The following is a 15,000-nucleotide window of genomic DNA, read 5'->3' as shown; positions in this document are numbered from 1 at the left end:
CCCTTCTCTCTCTCTCTCTCCCTGTCTCTCTCTCTCTCTCTCTCTCCCTCTCCCTCCCTGTCTCTCTCTCTCTCTCTCTCTCTCTCTCTCTCTCTCTCTCTCTCTCTCCCTGTCTCTCTCTCTCTCCTCTCCCTCCCTGTCTCTCTCTCTCCTCTCTCTCTCTCTCTCTCTCCCTCTTTCTCTCTCTCCTCTCTCCTCCTCTCTCTCTCTCTCTCTCTCTCTCTCTCTCTCTCTCTCTCTCTCTCTCTCCCTCTCTCTCTCCTCTCTCTCTGTCTCTCTCTCTCTCTCTCTCCTGTCTCTCTCTCTCTCTCTCTCTCCCTCCCTGTCTCTCGCTCTCTCTCTCCCTTCTCTCTCTCTCTCTCCCTGTCTCTCTCTCTCCCTCTCTGTCTCTCTCTCTCTCTCTCTCTCTCTCCCTTCTCTCTCTCCCTCCCTCCCTCTGTCTCTCTCTCTCTCAGGCTGCATGTTGGATGGGCGATCTTACAACAGCTCAATGTCCTGGACCAGCTCCACCAAACCCTGCATAAGCAGACGCTGTCAGGTGTGTGTGTGTGTGTGTGTGTGTGTGTGTGTGTGTGTGTGTGTGTGTGTGTGTGTGTGTGTGTGTGTGTGTGTGTGTGTGTGTGTGTGTGTGTGTGTGTGTGTGTGTGTGTGTGTGTGTGTGTGTGTGTGTGTGTGTGTGTGTGTGTGTGTGTCAGGGAAGGTAGATATACAGGAGAAGGTGAAGGAACTAAAGGAATACGGAAACATAGGAGGAAGCAACTTAGGGAACATGCTAGAATAAGGATGCATAGAGAGGAAATGACGAAGAAGGAATGAAATATGGGGAGAAGAAAGAGTTAAGGAAACGGTAAAAAAGACAGGGAGGGAGCGAGGGATTTAAGGAAGGAGTTGAGCAGAAGGACACAAGGAAGGGAGTATGGAGGAGGGAAGAAAATTAGATAAAATGGCATGGAATGAGGAGAGGAATGGAAGGAAAGGAAGCCAAAGATCGTAACCTAAGACATGGAGGACGCATCAAAGTGTGGAGAGTGACGACATGTTTCCCCCGCCCGGCGTGACAGGAAGGCGTGGTCACCGAGGCCGACGTCCAGTGTGTCGTCCACTGCAAGAACCCCAAGATCCACCCCAAGAAGTGCTGCCCCACATGCCCCAGTGAGTACCCGGTCCCCACGGTCTCACACTGGCCAGGTTGTGTGTGTGTGTGTGTGTGTGTGTAGAACTGTTGGGTGTTTTATTTTGAAAATCTTTAATAAAATTTCCCTGGAAAATAAAACAGGCGAACCGGAAGGTATTCTAGGTTTATGGGCCCCACTGAGATTTCTAGTCCTTAGTGAGTACCGGGTCCCCACGGTGTCATACTGGCCAGGTTGTGTGTAGAACTGTTGTATGTTTTATTTTGAAAATCTTTGAAAGGATTTCTGGGGAAATAAAACCTTGCAAAGAAGATATTTTCAGGTTTATGGATCGCTTCTCCTTTAATTATTTAATTAACGAGAGTAAAAGTCTTCCGGTTGACATTTTTTACACGAAATAATAGAAATAATTTAAGAAATGTTTGAAACGAGCTCCTGACCTAGAGGCCCCGCCCCCTCCTCAGGTTGCATCTTCGAGGGTCGGCTGCACAAAGAGAAGGAGGAGTTCAGTCCAGAGGGGAACACCTGCATCAAGTGCACCTGCACCGTGAGGACACACACACTCACACACACACACACACACACAGTAACACACACACACACAAAGGAAGCTCCTCCCAGATGGTTAAATGTTGTTGTTGTTGTTTTCGTTTTCAGGGAGGACGGACTCTCTGCATGAGGGAGGCGTGTCCTGTGCTCTCATGCCCCGCCCACCTGAGCCACACCCCACCTGGACAGTGTTGCTCCCGATGTCTCGGTAAAGACCAGCAGACCGTCTCTGTGACCTTTGACCTCAAAACGATGAACAACTGCTGTGATTGGTTGAAATGAAAACCTCTAAAATAAGTTTTTGAGTCTATGTTTTTTGTCCTTGGCTCCTCCCCTCCTCCTCCTCCTCCTCCTCCTCCGTCAGGTCAGAGGAAGGTGTTCGACCTGTCGTTGGGCAGTTGTCTGTTCCACAGTGAAGTTTACGAGAACGGGACGAACTTCATCCACGACAACTGCACCACCTGCAGCTGCAAGGTACCCGGAGGTCCTCCTCCACCTCCTCCTCTTCCTCCTCCTCCTCTTCCTCCTTCTCCTCCTCCATCTCCATTAAACACTCTTTATCCTCCCAGGATTCCACGGTGGTGTGTCAGAGGCGGTGCTCTCGTCCTGGTGGTTGCCACGACGACCAGTGCTGCGAGGAGTGCCTCTCCTACGTGAAGGTGGAGGAGGTGAAGTACTGCAGAGTCCGGAACAAGATCTACAGGGTGAGAGGGCTGGAGGGGGGGATGAAGGATGAGTGGAGGATGGATGAAGGATGAGTGGATGAAGGATGGGTGGATGAAGGATGGATGAAGGATGAGTGGATGAAGGATGGATGGAGGATGAGTGGATGAAGGATGGATGGAGGATGGATGAGTGGATGAAGGATGGATGGGTGGATGAAGGATGGATGAAGGATGAGTGGATGAAGGGTGGGTGGATGAAGGATGGATGAAGGATGAGTGGATGAAGGGTGGGTGGATGAAGGATGGATGAAGGATGAGTGGATGAAGGGTGGGTGGATGAAGGATGAGTGGATGAAGGATGGGTGGATGAAGGATGGATGGATGAAGGATGGGTGGATGAAGGATGAGTGGATAAAGGATGGGTGGATGAAGGATGAGTGGATAAAGGATGGGTGGATGGATGAGTGGATGAAGGATGGATGGGTGGATGAAGGATGAGTGGATGAAGGATGGGTGGATGAAGGATGGATGGATGAAGGAAGGGTGGATGAAGGATGGATGGATGAAGGATGGGTGGATGAAGGATGGGTGGATAAAGGATGGGTGGATGAAGGATGGATGAAGGATGGGTGGATGATGGATGAAGGATGGGTGGATGATTGAAGGGTGGATGACTGATGGATGACATATGTTTCCTTGCCTCCTTGCCTAACCCTCCCGTGTGCCTCCTCTGTCCTAGGAAGGAGACATGTGGTCGTCGGTGAACTGCACTCTGTGCGGTTGCGTCAGAGGGAACGTCGAGTGTCGGCCCAAACTCTGTGTGCCAATCAGCAGCTGCCCCTCGGTGAGTGACAGCCCCACCGGCCAATCAGCAGCCCCCGTTCCCGTGTGCAGCGCTCACATCAGGAAATAGTTTTTTCGGGTCTCTCTCTCTCTCTCTGTCTCTCTCTCTCTCTCTCTGTCTCTCTCTCTGTCTCTCTCTCTCTGTGTCTCTGTCTCTCTCTCTCTCTGTCTCTGTCTCTCTCTCTCTCTCTCTTTCTCTTTCTCTTTCTCTCTCTGAACCTCTGTGAAGAAGGAGTTTTTTTTTTTAACGTGGTCCCGGAGGTCGCCCGGAGGTCGTCTGTCGGGGGGGAGATGATGATGATGATGATGATGATGATGATGATGCTTCTCACATTTTTGGGGGAAAACATCTCTTTACACTGCAATATATTTTTTAATAATCATAATTTTGTGTTGTGTTCGAGTCGTGGCGATAAAGTGGGAGAACAAGACGCCATCGATCTAAAGCAATAAGATAGGGTCCTGAACGCATCGCCTTAAAGGGACAGTGTCAAAATTAGTTGATCGGCAGAAATGGAATATAACACTATTATTATAAGTTAATAAGTTTTATTTAGTGTATTATAAGACCCGCTGGTGTTGGTAACTTTAGAATGAGCCGTGTCTCTACAGGAGCCCGGAGAGGACAAACATGAAGCCCTCGAGGCTCAACAAATATAAAGTAGATTTGATATTTGGGGCAGATTGTCGTGTTGGACTCGGGTGAAGTTCCACTGCGTTGCAATCTGAAACCTCTCCACTAGAGGGCGCCAGATCCTGAACGCTGCACCTTTCAACCAGCTATTGATTATTAATTATTCACCCGTATTACCGTGACTCCTTAAAGAGACGGTCATTATATATATATATATATGTATATGGATATATACATATATATATATATATATTTACATTTATAAATATATATATGTTAAATAAAGCAAAAACTGGACAACACACACAAACACACAGACAAACACAGAGACACACACACACTCTCCCAAGCTGTCATCCTGCGGTCAGCGGCAGGTCGACACAGTGTGTCTGTGTGTGTGTGTGTGTTTGTGTGTGTGTGTCTCTGTGTGTGTGTGTGCATCTCTTGTGGAGACAGTGTGTCTCCTGCAGCCTTTTGTCTGTGTGACGTTTGAGTGACAGCAGAGAAGAGGTTCCCTATATTTAGGCCCCTGAAAACCAATCTCTGTCACAGTGTGTGTGTGTGTGTGTGTGTGTGTGTGTGTGTGTGTGTGTGTGTGTGTGTGTGTGTGTGTGTGTGTGTGTGTGTGTGTGTGTTTGTGTTTCAAAAGGCAGCCCTCTTCAAAGGGAGAGATTGCCCTTTGTGCAGAGGTCAGGACTCTGGAGTTTGTATTGAGTGGAGAGAGAACGTCTGTATGTGATGACAGATGAGTGGTGTGTGTGTGTGTGTCTGTGTGTGTGTCTGTGTGTGTCTCTGTGTGTATGTGTGTGTCTGTGTGTGTGTCTGTGTGTATGTGTGTGTGTGTGTGTGTGTGTGTGTGTGTGTGTGTGTCTGTGTGTGTGTCTGTGTGTGTGTGTGTGTGAGAGAGAGACAGGAAAAAAAGAGTGTGTGTGCCTGAATGAAGGGTTTCCCTGAGGCAACACAAACTAAGTGTGTGAAAGAGTCCTCTGATCTGCACCTCTGATGGAAGATGAAACATACAGTACACACGCACACACACACACACGCACACACACACACACAGACGGACAGATAGACACACACACACACACAGACACACACACACACACAGACGGACAGATAGACAGACACACACACACACACACACACACGGTTTCCTGTGACCCAGTCAGATGTGCGTATCGTGTTCTTTGTGGTTTTCTCTCACTCTTTCTTCACCTTTTGGCTCTTTATGGCATTTTTTTATTCTTTTCTTTTGCTGCCGGAAAAACACAAAAACATAAACTGAGTCGTGTTTCCGTCTCTCGTGTTTCCGTCTCTCGTGTTTCTGTCTCGTGTTTCCGTCTCTCGTGTTTCCATCTCTCGTGTTTCCGTCTCTCGCGTTTCCGTCTCTCGCGTTTCCGTCTCTCGCGTTTCCGTCTCTCGTGTTTCCGTCTCTCGCGTTTCCGTCTCTCGCGTTTCAGTCTCTCGTGTTTCTGTCTCTCGCGTTTCAGTCTCTCGCGTTTCTGTCTCTCGCGTTTCCGTCTCTCGTGTTTCCGTCTCTCGCGTTTCAGTCTCTCGCGTTTCTGTCTCTCGCGTTTCCGTCTCTCGTGTTTCTGTCTCTCGCGTTTCCGTCTCTCGTGTTTCCGTCTCTCGTGTTTCCGTCTCTCGTGTTTCCGTCTCTCGTGTTTCTGTCTCTCGCGTTTCCGTCTCTCGTGTTTCCGTCTCTCGTGTTTCCGTCTCTCGTGTTTCCGTCTCTCGTGTTTCCGTCTCTCGTGTTTCCGTCTCATGCTCCATGTCTTGTCTTGCAGAATAAGATCCTGAACCGGACCGGCTGCTGTCCGGTCTGCACTGAAAGTGAGTAAGTCGTCCTCGTCGGCCTCCAGCTGCCGTTTCTCTCGCTGCTCCTTTGAAACTCAAAGTCTGAAGACGCGTCCTGAAGAACAATCGGTCCATGTTGGTTGTTTTGAGTAAATTGAGAAGTTTCTGCGTGTCTCGGTGTTCTGCCCCCTGGTGGCCGGCGGGGGAACAACCATTTCATAACGTGCACATAAGCCTCTTGTGGGTGAATAGTGTTGTGTAGACACTCCTCTGGAGCTCCGCTTGTTCCTCCTCTCACGTGCGCCTCCTCGCACCTCCTCAGAGCCGGGCGTGTGCACGGTGTTCGGCGACCCTCACTACAACACCTTCGACGGCAGGACCTTTAACTTCCAGGGCACCTGTCAGTACGTGCTGACCCGCGACTGCGGCTCCGCCTCCGGAGGACCGGGGAACCACGTGAGCGGCCCGGACTCCAGCTTCATGGTAGGACGGGGGGGTCAAAGGTCAACGCCACGCTCGGCCAGCGCGTCGGAGGAGAGGTTGACTCCGTTTCTGTCGAGCAGGTGTTGGTGAAGAACGACGCCCGGCGCACGCGCTCCTTCTCCTGGACGCAGTCCGTGGAGGTGAGGCTGGGCGCCGTGACCCTCGGCCTCCACCAGCACCTCACGGTGCGGAGGAACGGCAGCCGCATCGCGCTGCCCTACCACGGCCCCGGGGTGCACATCGACCTGGACGGGTACCTCCTCAAACTCACCACCATCGCAGGTCAGCCCCTTCACTCTCCATGTCGGTTTTCTATTGTCGTTTCTATTTTGTATTACTTATTTTTATTTTATTTCATAAAATATTTTTAGTTTATTTCATATTTTATGACTTATTTTATTATTTATTTATTTTTTCATTTTATTTTCATTTTATTTTCATTTAATAATACATTTTTATTTGTATTTAATAATGCATTTTTATTTTATTTCATAACATATTTTTTATTTTATTGCAATTTTATTGCAATTTTATTTGTCTTGTACTTAAACGTTTTTTTTTCACTTTTCAGATGCAAAATGCTAATTTCATGAATTCAATTGAACTCGATGAAATGGAAACATTTGGGTAATTTGACTGAATTTGGGGCCGTTAACATTCTTCTCCGCGGCAGGTCTGGAGATCACGTGGGACGGCGACAGCTTCGTGGAGGTCGTGGCCGCGCCCCACCTGCGCGGACGCCTCTGCGGACTGTGCGGCAACTACAACGGCCACAAGCGCGACGACACGGTGGGCGGCGACGGCCGCTTCAAGTTCGACGTGGACGAGTTCGCCGAGTCGTGGCGCGTCGAGGGCAACGAGGTCTGCGCCCAGCAGCCGGCGCCGCGCCGCCCCGCCTCCTTCCTGTGCCCCGGCAGCGTCAAGGTCAAGTTCCGCGCCCACCGCGAGTGCCAGAAGATCAAGTCGTGGGAGTTCCAGAAGTGCCACCGCGCGGTCGACTTCGCCCCCTTCTACAGGTCAGAGGGCAGAGCGGCGGCCATCTTTAGCTGTCCTGTAGCATCCTGTAGCATCCTGTAGAATCTTGTAGCATCTTGTAGCATCATGTAGCATCCTGTAGCATCCTGTAGCTTCCTGTAGCTTCATGTAGCTTCCTGTAGAATCTTGTAGCATCTTGTAGCATCATGTAGCGTCCTGTAGCATCCTGTAGCTTCCTGTAGCTTCCTGTAGCGTCCTGTAGCTTCATGTAGCATCCTGTAGCTTCCTGTAGCATCCTGTAGCTTCATGTAGCTTCATGTAGCATCCTGTAGCTTCCTGTAGCATCCTGTAGCTTCCTGTAGTATCCTGTAGCTTCCTGTAGAATCTTGTAGCATCCTGTAGCATCCTGTAGCGTCCTGTAGCATCGTGTAGCATCGTGTAGCATCCTGTATAATCTTGTAGCATCATGTAGCGTCCTGTAGCATCCTGTAGCATCCTGTAGCTTCCTGTAGCATCCTGTAGCTTCCTGTAGCATCCTGTAGCTTCCTATAGCATCCTGTAGCTTCCTGTAGCTTCCTATAGTATCCTGTAGCTTCCTGTAGCTTCCTGTAGCTTCATGAAGCTTCCTGTAGCATCCTGTAGCTTCCTATAGCATCCTGTAGCTTCCTGTAGCTTCCTATAGCATCCTGTAGCTTCCTGTAGCTTCCTATAGCATCCTGTAGCGTCCTGTAGCTTCATGAAGCTTCCTGTAGCGTCCTGTAGCTTCCTGTAGCATCCTGTAGCATCCTGTAGCTTCCTGTAGCGTCCTGTAGCTTCATGAAGCTTCCTGTAGCATCCTGTAGCGTCCTGTAGCTTCCTGTAGCATCCTGTAGCATCCTGTAGCTTCCTGTAGCGTCCTGTAGCTTCATGAAGCTTCCTGTAGCATCCTGTAGCGTGTTGTAGCTTCCTGTAGCGTCCTGTAGCTTCCTGTAGCTTCCTGTAGCATCCTGTAGCGTCCTGTAGCTTCCTGTAGCATCCTGTAGCTTCATGTAGCATCCTGTAGCTTCCTGTAGCTTCCTGTAGCGTCCTGTAGCTTCATGAAGCTTCCTGTAGCTTCCTGTAGCTTCCTGTAGCATCCTGTAGCTTCATGTAGCATCCTGTAGCTTCCTGTAGCATCCTGTAGCGTCCTGTAGCGTCCTGTAGCTTCATGAAGCTTCCTGTAGCATCCTGTAGCGTCCTGTAGCACCCTGTAGCATCCTGTAGCTTCATGAAGCTTCCTGTAGCTTCATGTAGCATCCTGTAGCTTCCTGTAGCATCCTGTAGCTTCATGAAGCTTCCTGTAGCATCCTGTAGCGTCCTGTAGCACCCTGTAGCGTCCTGTAGCTTCATGAAGCTTCCTGTAGCTTCATGTAGCTTCCTGTAGCTTCATGTAGCATCCTGTAGCTTCCTGTAGCATCCTATAGCTTCATGTAGCATCCTGTAGCTTCCTGTAGCATCCTGTAGCGTCCTGTAGCTTCATGAAGCTTCCTGTAGCACCCTGTAGCGTCCTGTAGCGTCCTGTAGCATCCTGTAGCATCCTGTAGCGTCCTGTAGCTTCCTGTAGCAGAGGTTTCATGACTAGTATCAATGAGATTAGAGTAGATAAATATACTTTACTCATCCCAGGGGGACATTTCCTTGTAGCACGTTTACAATATATACAATCAAATATAAAAAAGTACTCGTACATATAACATTCAAGTGTAGAGAGCCAGAATGAATAAGTACAATGTTACACTTTAATGCTTCAACCAGAAACTGTTGTCACGCATAGAAAGCTGACAACATTGTTTGGCTACTTTTCTAGCTAGTTAGCTCGCTGGTAGCTAGTTAGCTCGCTTGCTTCCTGGCTGGTTTTCAACCAAACACTTTTGACATGCGTAGAAATCTCTTTGCTTCTTAAAATGTGAGTGACAACTTTGTTGGACTACTTTTCAAGCTAGTTAGCTCGCTGGCTAACTAGTTAGCTCACTAGTAAGCTCACTAGCTAGTTAGCTCGCTAGCTAGTTCGTTAATATATGTTGCAGGTTCAGGCCTCACCTTTCTTCTTTGGCCATTTTAGAATGAGTTATATTTCCAGTAGTTAGCTCGCTAGTTAGTTAGCTCTCTAGCTAGTTAGCTCGCTGGCTAGCTTGCTACCTGGCTGGTTCCCGCCCCCACACGTGTCGCTCCTCGCCTGCTCTCTGCAGGTCGTGTGTGACGGACATGTGCGAGTGTCCGGTCCATAAGAACTGCTACTGCGAGTCCTTCATCGCCTACAGCCGGGCCTGCGAGCGCGACGGCGCGCCCGTCCTCTGGCGGGCCGACGGCGCCTGCATGGGTGAGTTACCGGGCAGAACAACCTCGGCTCATATAGACGAATCAAATATCTTACAGGATATTCAACCGTTGTTTCAATATAAGACAAATGCATCTGGAGAACATCGTCCGTGTTGATAGACACACCGTTTGTGTCCCTCCAGCGACGCAGTGTAAACACGGCGCCGTGTACGACACCTGCGGACCGGGCTGCACCAAGACCTGCGACAACTGGAACGAGATCGGGCCGTGCCACAAGGCGTGCGTGGCCGGCTGCCACTGCCCCGCCAACCTGGTGCTGCTCCAGGGGCGCTGCATCAAGCCCACGGCCTGCCGCGGCCGGTGACCCTCGTGGGGGGGGGGGCATCACAACCAGAGGGACGGCAGCCGGTCCAGATCTATACGCCACTCAGAGACGCTTGAGATGCCGACCCTCGCGCGATACCGGTCGCCGCCACCAGAGGCGCTAACTCCAGTCTCGCAGAGGAACTCAGGCCCCCCCCCCCCGCTGCTCTGGACCCTCATGGCGCCCCCACCTCCTCTCAGACCTCCACCGTTTCAGACTGTAAGCTAGCCAGATTTATATGAAAGACACAGCTTTTATATTATTATTGTTCTAATTATTATTATTATTATTATTATTAATATTAATATTATTATATTTTCTCGATGTTTATTTATATCTCGTGTCGTAGCAGGAGCCAGAGTCATGAACAGGATTTGCGTTATAAGTGATTTTTTTAAAGGGAAACAAAAAAGCTATTTATGTATGTGTTGTTGTTTACTTGTTGTTTACTTGTTGTGTTACCGTTTGAAGAGAAAATGCCCGAAGGTGCTTGAGCCGCCGCCCCGTGGAGGGAAGCGGTACTGCAGCACGGGGACGTTATTTAAGACCAGCAATATAATCTGTTTCCGAAGTTCATCTCCGACTGCTGTGTTTACTTTCCTCTGGGGTCGAAACCCCCGAAGGTTGCCGGTTCAAATCCCTCAAAAGGAGCCGATGAGACTTCCTGGAAGCTGGAAAACTTAAATAATTCTTTAATTTTATGATTTCTTAGGAAGAGGAAGAAGTGTGTTTTATTCTTTAGACTTTTCTCTGAACTTTTTCTTCTTTTCTTGCGAAATCCAATGTTCGGAAGTCGTATGAAGAAGTCTGAAGAAATACGGCTTTAAAGAAACTGAGTACTAAATATAGAGTTAAACAAAGAGTTAAATATAAAGTTACATAAAGAGTTAAAACAAACACACGGAAAGAAGATTGGAAACGAAGTGAAAGATTTTAAAGGAGCAGATGAAGTTTTTTGTTCTGCAGCAAAAAGCAAAAAGTATTGGAAGATTTATATATATATATATATATATATATATTTGTGTACTTACAATGCATCACTTTAATACTTCAACCACAAAAATAACCATTTGAATATATATACAGTACATATACACTACCGTTCAAAAGTTTGGGATCACCCAGACAATTTTGTGTCTTCCATGAAAAATCACACTTTTATTTATCAAATGAATATAAAATATAGTCAAGACATTGACAAGGTTAGAAATCATGATTAATATTTGAAGTATTAATTTTGTTCTACAAACTTCAAGCTCAAAGGAAGGCCAGTTGTATAGCTTATATCACCAGCATAACTGTTTTCAGCTGTGCTAACATAATTGCACGGGTTTTCTAATCAGACATTAGTCTTCTAAGGCGATAACACAATGTACCATTAGAACACTGGAGTGATAGTTGATGGAAATGGGCCTCTATACACCTCTGGAGATATTTCATTAGAAACCAGACGTTTCCACCTAGAAGAGTCATTTACCACATTAACAATGTAGAGAGGGTATTTATGATTAATTTAATGTTATCTTTATTGAAAAAACAGTGCTTTTCTTTGAAAAATAAAGTCATTTCTAAGTGATCCCAAACTTTTGAACGGTAGTGTATATACATACATATGTGTATATATACACATATATATACATATATGTGTATATATATACATATATACATATATATGTGTATATATACATATATGTATATACATATATATGTATATATATATATATACATATATATATACATATATTAAATACTCTTTTCCGCAACTGAGAATAAAGAAAACAAAAAAGTAATATTATTAAGACATCCTTTTTTTATGAACTCGTAATATATATTATATATATATTAAATATAATATATATAAGTATGATGTATATGGTATATATTTTATAAACGCCGTATATATAATATACAGTATAAATATATTATATATACTGTGTATATATAATATATTTTTTATGATATCATTTATGTGTATGTATCTATACTTTATATATAGAATATATAAAGTATTATATATATACAGTATATATATTTTATATATACTGTATATATATGACTTTATATATATATTATATATAAAGTCATATATATACTTTATATATATATAATATACTGTATATTCATATACTTTATATACATATAAACACATATATATAATGGTATATGTTTTTTTGTAGTTTTGCTGTGAATTAAAACAATAATTCAAAGTAACTGACGATCGGTCGTTTTGTAAAATTCTCACAATGAACAAAAACATTAATTTTAAAAACATTTAAACGATTTATTAATACACTTCAGATTTATACAGACGTGTTTCAGACAAACATTAAAACAAGAACCGGGAGAACCGAACACCAGGAGAACCAGGCTCATAACTCAAACCAGAACATTTCTAAACATTTTCATCTAAATGTGAAGTTATTAGTGAGAGCGTGACGTGCTGTTGGCATTCATAAGGAAATACAAGAGAACCCTTTACATTCAGCCAACAGGAGAAGCTCTGTGAACAGCAACAACAACAACAACAACAACACTAACCCTGAGGAGGAGCTCAACTCTTTGGCCTTCTCAACATGACGCGCTCACCTTTTGGTTTCCTCAGGCATGAAATGGTCAAATTATGTTAAAACACTGATAAGAAACTAGGAGTTCCACGTATGTGTGAACAGGTAGTGGTCAAGCTGAAATAATAATAATAATAATAATAATAATAATAACTCTTTCCACACATCATAGTATAATTAGTTTTTAAATTGGTATTATTATTATTATTAAATGCGCAATGTGAAGTTATTTGATTAACCTGAGCTGATGCCTGTCGGGGCTCTGATGCTGCAGCGGCTCCAGCTGAATGGTTTATTGTGACGTAGGAGGAGGTGGGAGGAGTTAATGTCAGACACGCCCACAACAGCTGAGCTGACAGTGGAGAAGACTTACATTCAGCTGTTTGCTAAACAGGTGTTTTGACACAATGACGTCACGAGCCGGTTCACAGCGGGTCTGCGTTTGGCCTTTACTGCCCCCTAGTGGTTAAAAACGAGAACTACAAGTCGCGACTCCAAACATATTGTAGATGCCAGAAATAAAAATGTCCAATTTTAAATATCACTAAACCCCCAATATATATTGATATATATATTTCAATGTGTATATATATTTATATATATAATATATAAATATATAATTTGTTGGACATATATATATATTAGTACATTATATATATATATATATACAGGACTGTCTCAGAACATTAGAATATTGTGATAAAGTTCTTTATTTTCTGTAATGCAATTAAAAAAACAAAAATGTCATGCATTCTGGATTCATTACAAATCAACTGAAATATTGCAAGACTTTTATTCTTTTAATATTGCTGATTATGGCTTACAGCTTAAGAAAACTCTAAAATCCTATCTCATAAAATTTGAATATTTCCTCAGACCAAGTAAAAAAAAAGATTTATAACAGCAAAACAAAATCAAACATTTGAAAATGTGTTTCCAGGTGTTTCGAGTTAATTAGACGATTCAAGTGATTTGTTTAATACCCTACTAGTATACTTTTTCATGATATTCTAATATTTAGAGATAGGATATTTGAGTTTTCTTAAGCTGTAAGCCATAATCAGCAATATTAAAAGAATAAAAGGCTTGCAATATTTCAGTTGATTTGTAATGAATCCAGAATGCATGACATTTTTGTTTTTTTAATTGCATTACAGAAAATAAAGAACTTTATCACAATATTCTAATTTTCTGAGACAGTCCTGTATATACACATATATATATTTATATGATCTGTTCCTCAGGCTGCACAGACATATATATATATATATATATAGAAATATAGAAATATTATATGTATATATCGTTTTGTGTGTATATATATATATATATTTACTGTACATATATAAATAAATGTATACACAAAATTATATATATATAATATATATACATTTATAAACAATATATATAATATATACATACATATGAATTGTTGCTCAGGCTGCACAGACATATATGTATATAGATTATATATTAATATATATTTATTTTTTGTGTGAACATATATAGATATATGTACTCAAAAATATATATATATTTTTTTTGAGTACATATATCTATATATGTACAGTATATATATATAAATATATATATATATATTTTTGAGTACATATATCTATATATGTACAGTATATATAAATAAATATATATATTTGATTTGTTGCTCAAGCTGCACAGATTTTGCAATTCTGCATTTTATTTGTTTTCATAACAAACCGATAAAATAAACAAACAAACAACAACGTGGAGAAGTTCCTGCTATCGGACACTCGGTGATGTTTATGTATTTATGAGATATTTATCTTCCTCTTCTTCCCGAAAAACACAAAACTAAAACAAGTTGATAAAACGAGCTGCTCTGAGTACAGAAAATATGTCTGTGCACTCGAAAATACATCGTCTCCCCAAAGCTCCAGGAAAGTCTCTAAAGTCTGTAAAGTTTCTAAAGTCTCTAAAGTATCGCTATACAAACAAAATATACATCTAATAAAAATACACTCTGCAAAGAAATACTAGAAATAATAAAATCAAAAAGTCGTCAGAACAAGATACAAAGGAACCACGAGGAGGAGAGGAGGATGAAGGGAGGAGGAGGAGGTGTGTGGAGAGAGAGAGAGAGAGACATCAGTCGTCATCACTGTCGCTGCCCGACTCGCTGAGCTGAAGGTCGTCTCCTGAGAAGACAAGAACGTCAAATACTGAAGTTAAACCTCGACAACAACAACAACAACATGTGACTCTCTTTCTGAGGCCACAGGGAAGTGATCATGAGAACAGACGTCATGTCTTCAGTTCCTCACGAAGACATCACGTCTTTGTGGTGTAAAAATATGCAAATGAGGCTCATCTGAACCCCTGAATGTGTGTAGTGAATGTTTTCCTCCGTGAGGTCACGTGACCTCCGTGTGACCTCAGGCCGCCGTGTGGTCACGTGACCTCCGTGTGACCTCAGGCCGCCGTGTGGTCACGTGACCTCCGTGTGACCTCAGGCCGCCGTGTGGTCACGTGACCTCCGTGTGACCTCAGGCTGCCGTGTGGTCACGTGACCTCCGTGTGACCTCAGGCCGCCGTGTGGTCACGTGACCTCCGTGTGACCTCAGGCCGCCGTGTACTCACGCAGCGTGTTCATCAGCTGGTTGTTGCCCGCCGGCCGCTCGCTGCCCCCGTTGAACGCCGGCTGGCGTCCGGGCGA

The 15,000-nt window shown here is 44.2% G+C and overlaps 3 protein-coding genes across 3 annotated transcripts in view; 2 read left to right on the top strand and 1 right to left on the bottom strand.

Moving 5' to 3' along the window:
* Nucleotides 1-10,320, top strand: part of bmper (BMP binding endothelial regulator) — a 26,260-nt gene extending 15,940 nt beyond the window's left edge. Inside the window, exons 4-16 of the mRNA XM_056405891.1 lie at nt 456-538; nt 1,062-1,152; nt 1,598-1,680; nt 1,791-1,890; nt 2,047-2,156; nt 2,252-2,386; nt 3,087-3,191; nt 5,615-5,660; nt 5,947-6,107; nt 6,188-6,389; nt 6,781-7,123; nt 9,290-9,420; nt 9,563-10,320. Of these exons, the coding sequence (XP_056261866.1) occupies nt 456-538; nt 1,062-1,152; nt 1,598-1,680; nt 1,791-1,890; nt 2,047-2,156; nt 2,252-2,386; nt 3,087-3,191; nt 5,615-5,660; nt 5,947-6,107; nt 6,188-6,389; nt 6,781-7,123; nt 9,290-9,420; nt 9,563-9,744 (1,772 nt within the window). The 3' untranslated portion in view covers nt 9,745-10,320. The remainder of the gene's footprint in view (nt 1-455; nt 539-1,061; nt 1,153-1,597; nt 1,681-1,790; nt 1,891-2,046; nt 2,157-2,251; nt 2,387-3,086; nt 3,192-5,614; nt 5,661-5,946; nt 6,108-6,187; nt 6,390-6,780; nt 7,124-9,289; nt 9,421-9,562) is intronic.
* Nucleotides 1-15,000, top strand: part of LOC130187965 (protein PTHB1-like) — a 184,934-nt gene that overhangs the window by 93,603 nt on the left and 76,331 nt on the right. The window lies entirely within an intron of this gene.
* Nucleotides 13,973-15,000, bottom strand: part of eaf1 (ELL associated factor 1) — a 4,371-nt gene continuing 3,343 nt past the window's right edge. Inside the window, exons 5-6 of the mRNA XM_056405984.1 lie at nt 14,925-15,000; nt 13,973-14,482 (exon numbers count right to left, since the gene is read on the bottom strand). The exon at nt 14,925-15,000 is cut by the window's right edge and continues 185 nt beyond it. Of these exons, the coding sequence (XP_056261959.1) occupies nt 14,433-14,482; nt 14,925-15,000 (126 nt within the window). The 3' untranslated portion in view covers nt 13,973-14,432. The remainder of the gene's footprint in view (nt 14,483-14,924) is intronic.

The sequence above is a fragment of the Pseudoliparis swirei genome, chromosome 22, assembly GCF_029220125.1.
Source record: "Pseudoliparis swirei isolate HS2019 ecotype Mariana Trench chromosome 22, NWPU_hadal_v1, whole genome shotgun sequence".
NCBI lineage: Eukaryota > Metazoa > Chordata > Actinopteri > Perciformes > Liparidae > Pseudoliparis > Pseudoliparis swirei.
The sequence above is the reverse complement of the archived record's forward strand: the minus strand, read 5'-3'. Positions and strand labels throughout refer to the sequence as shown.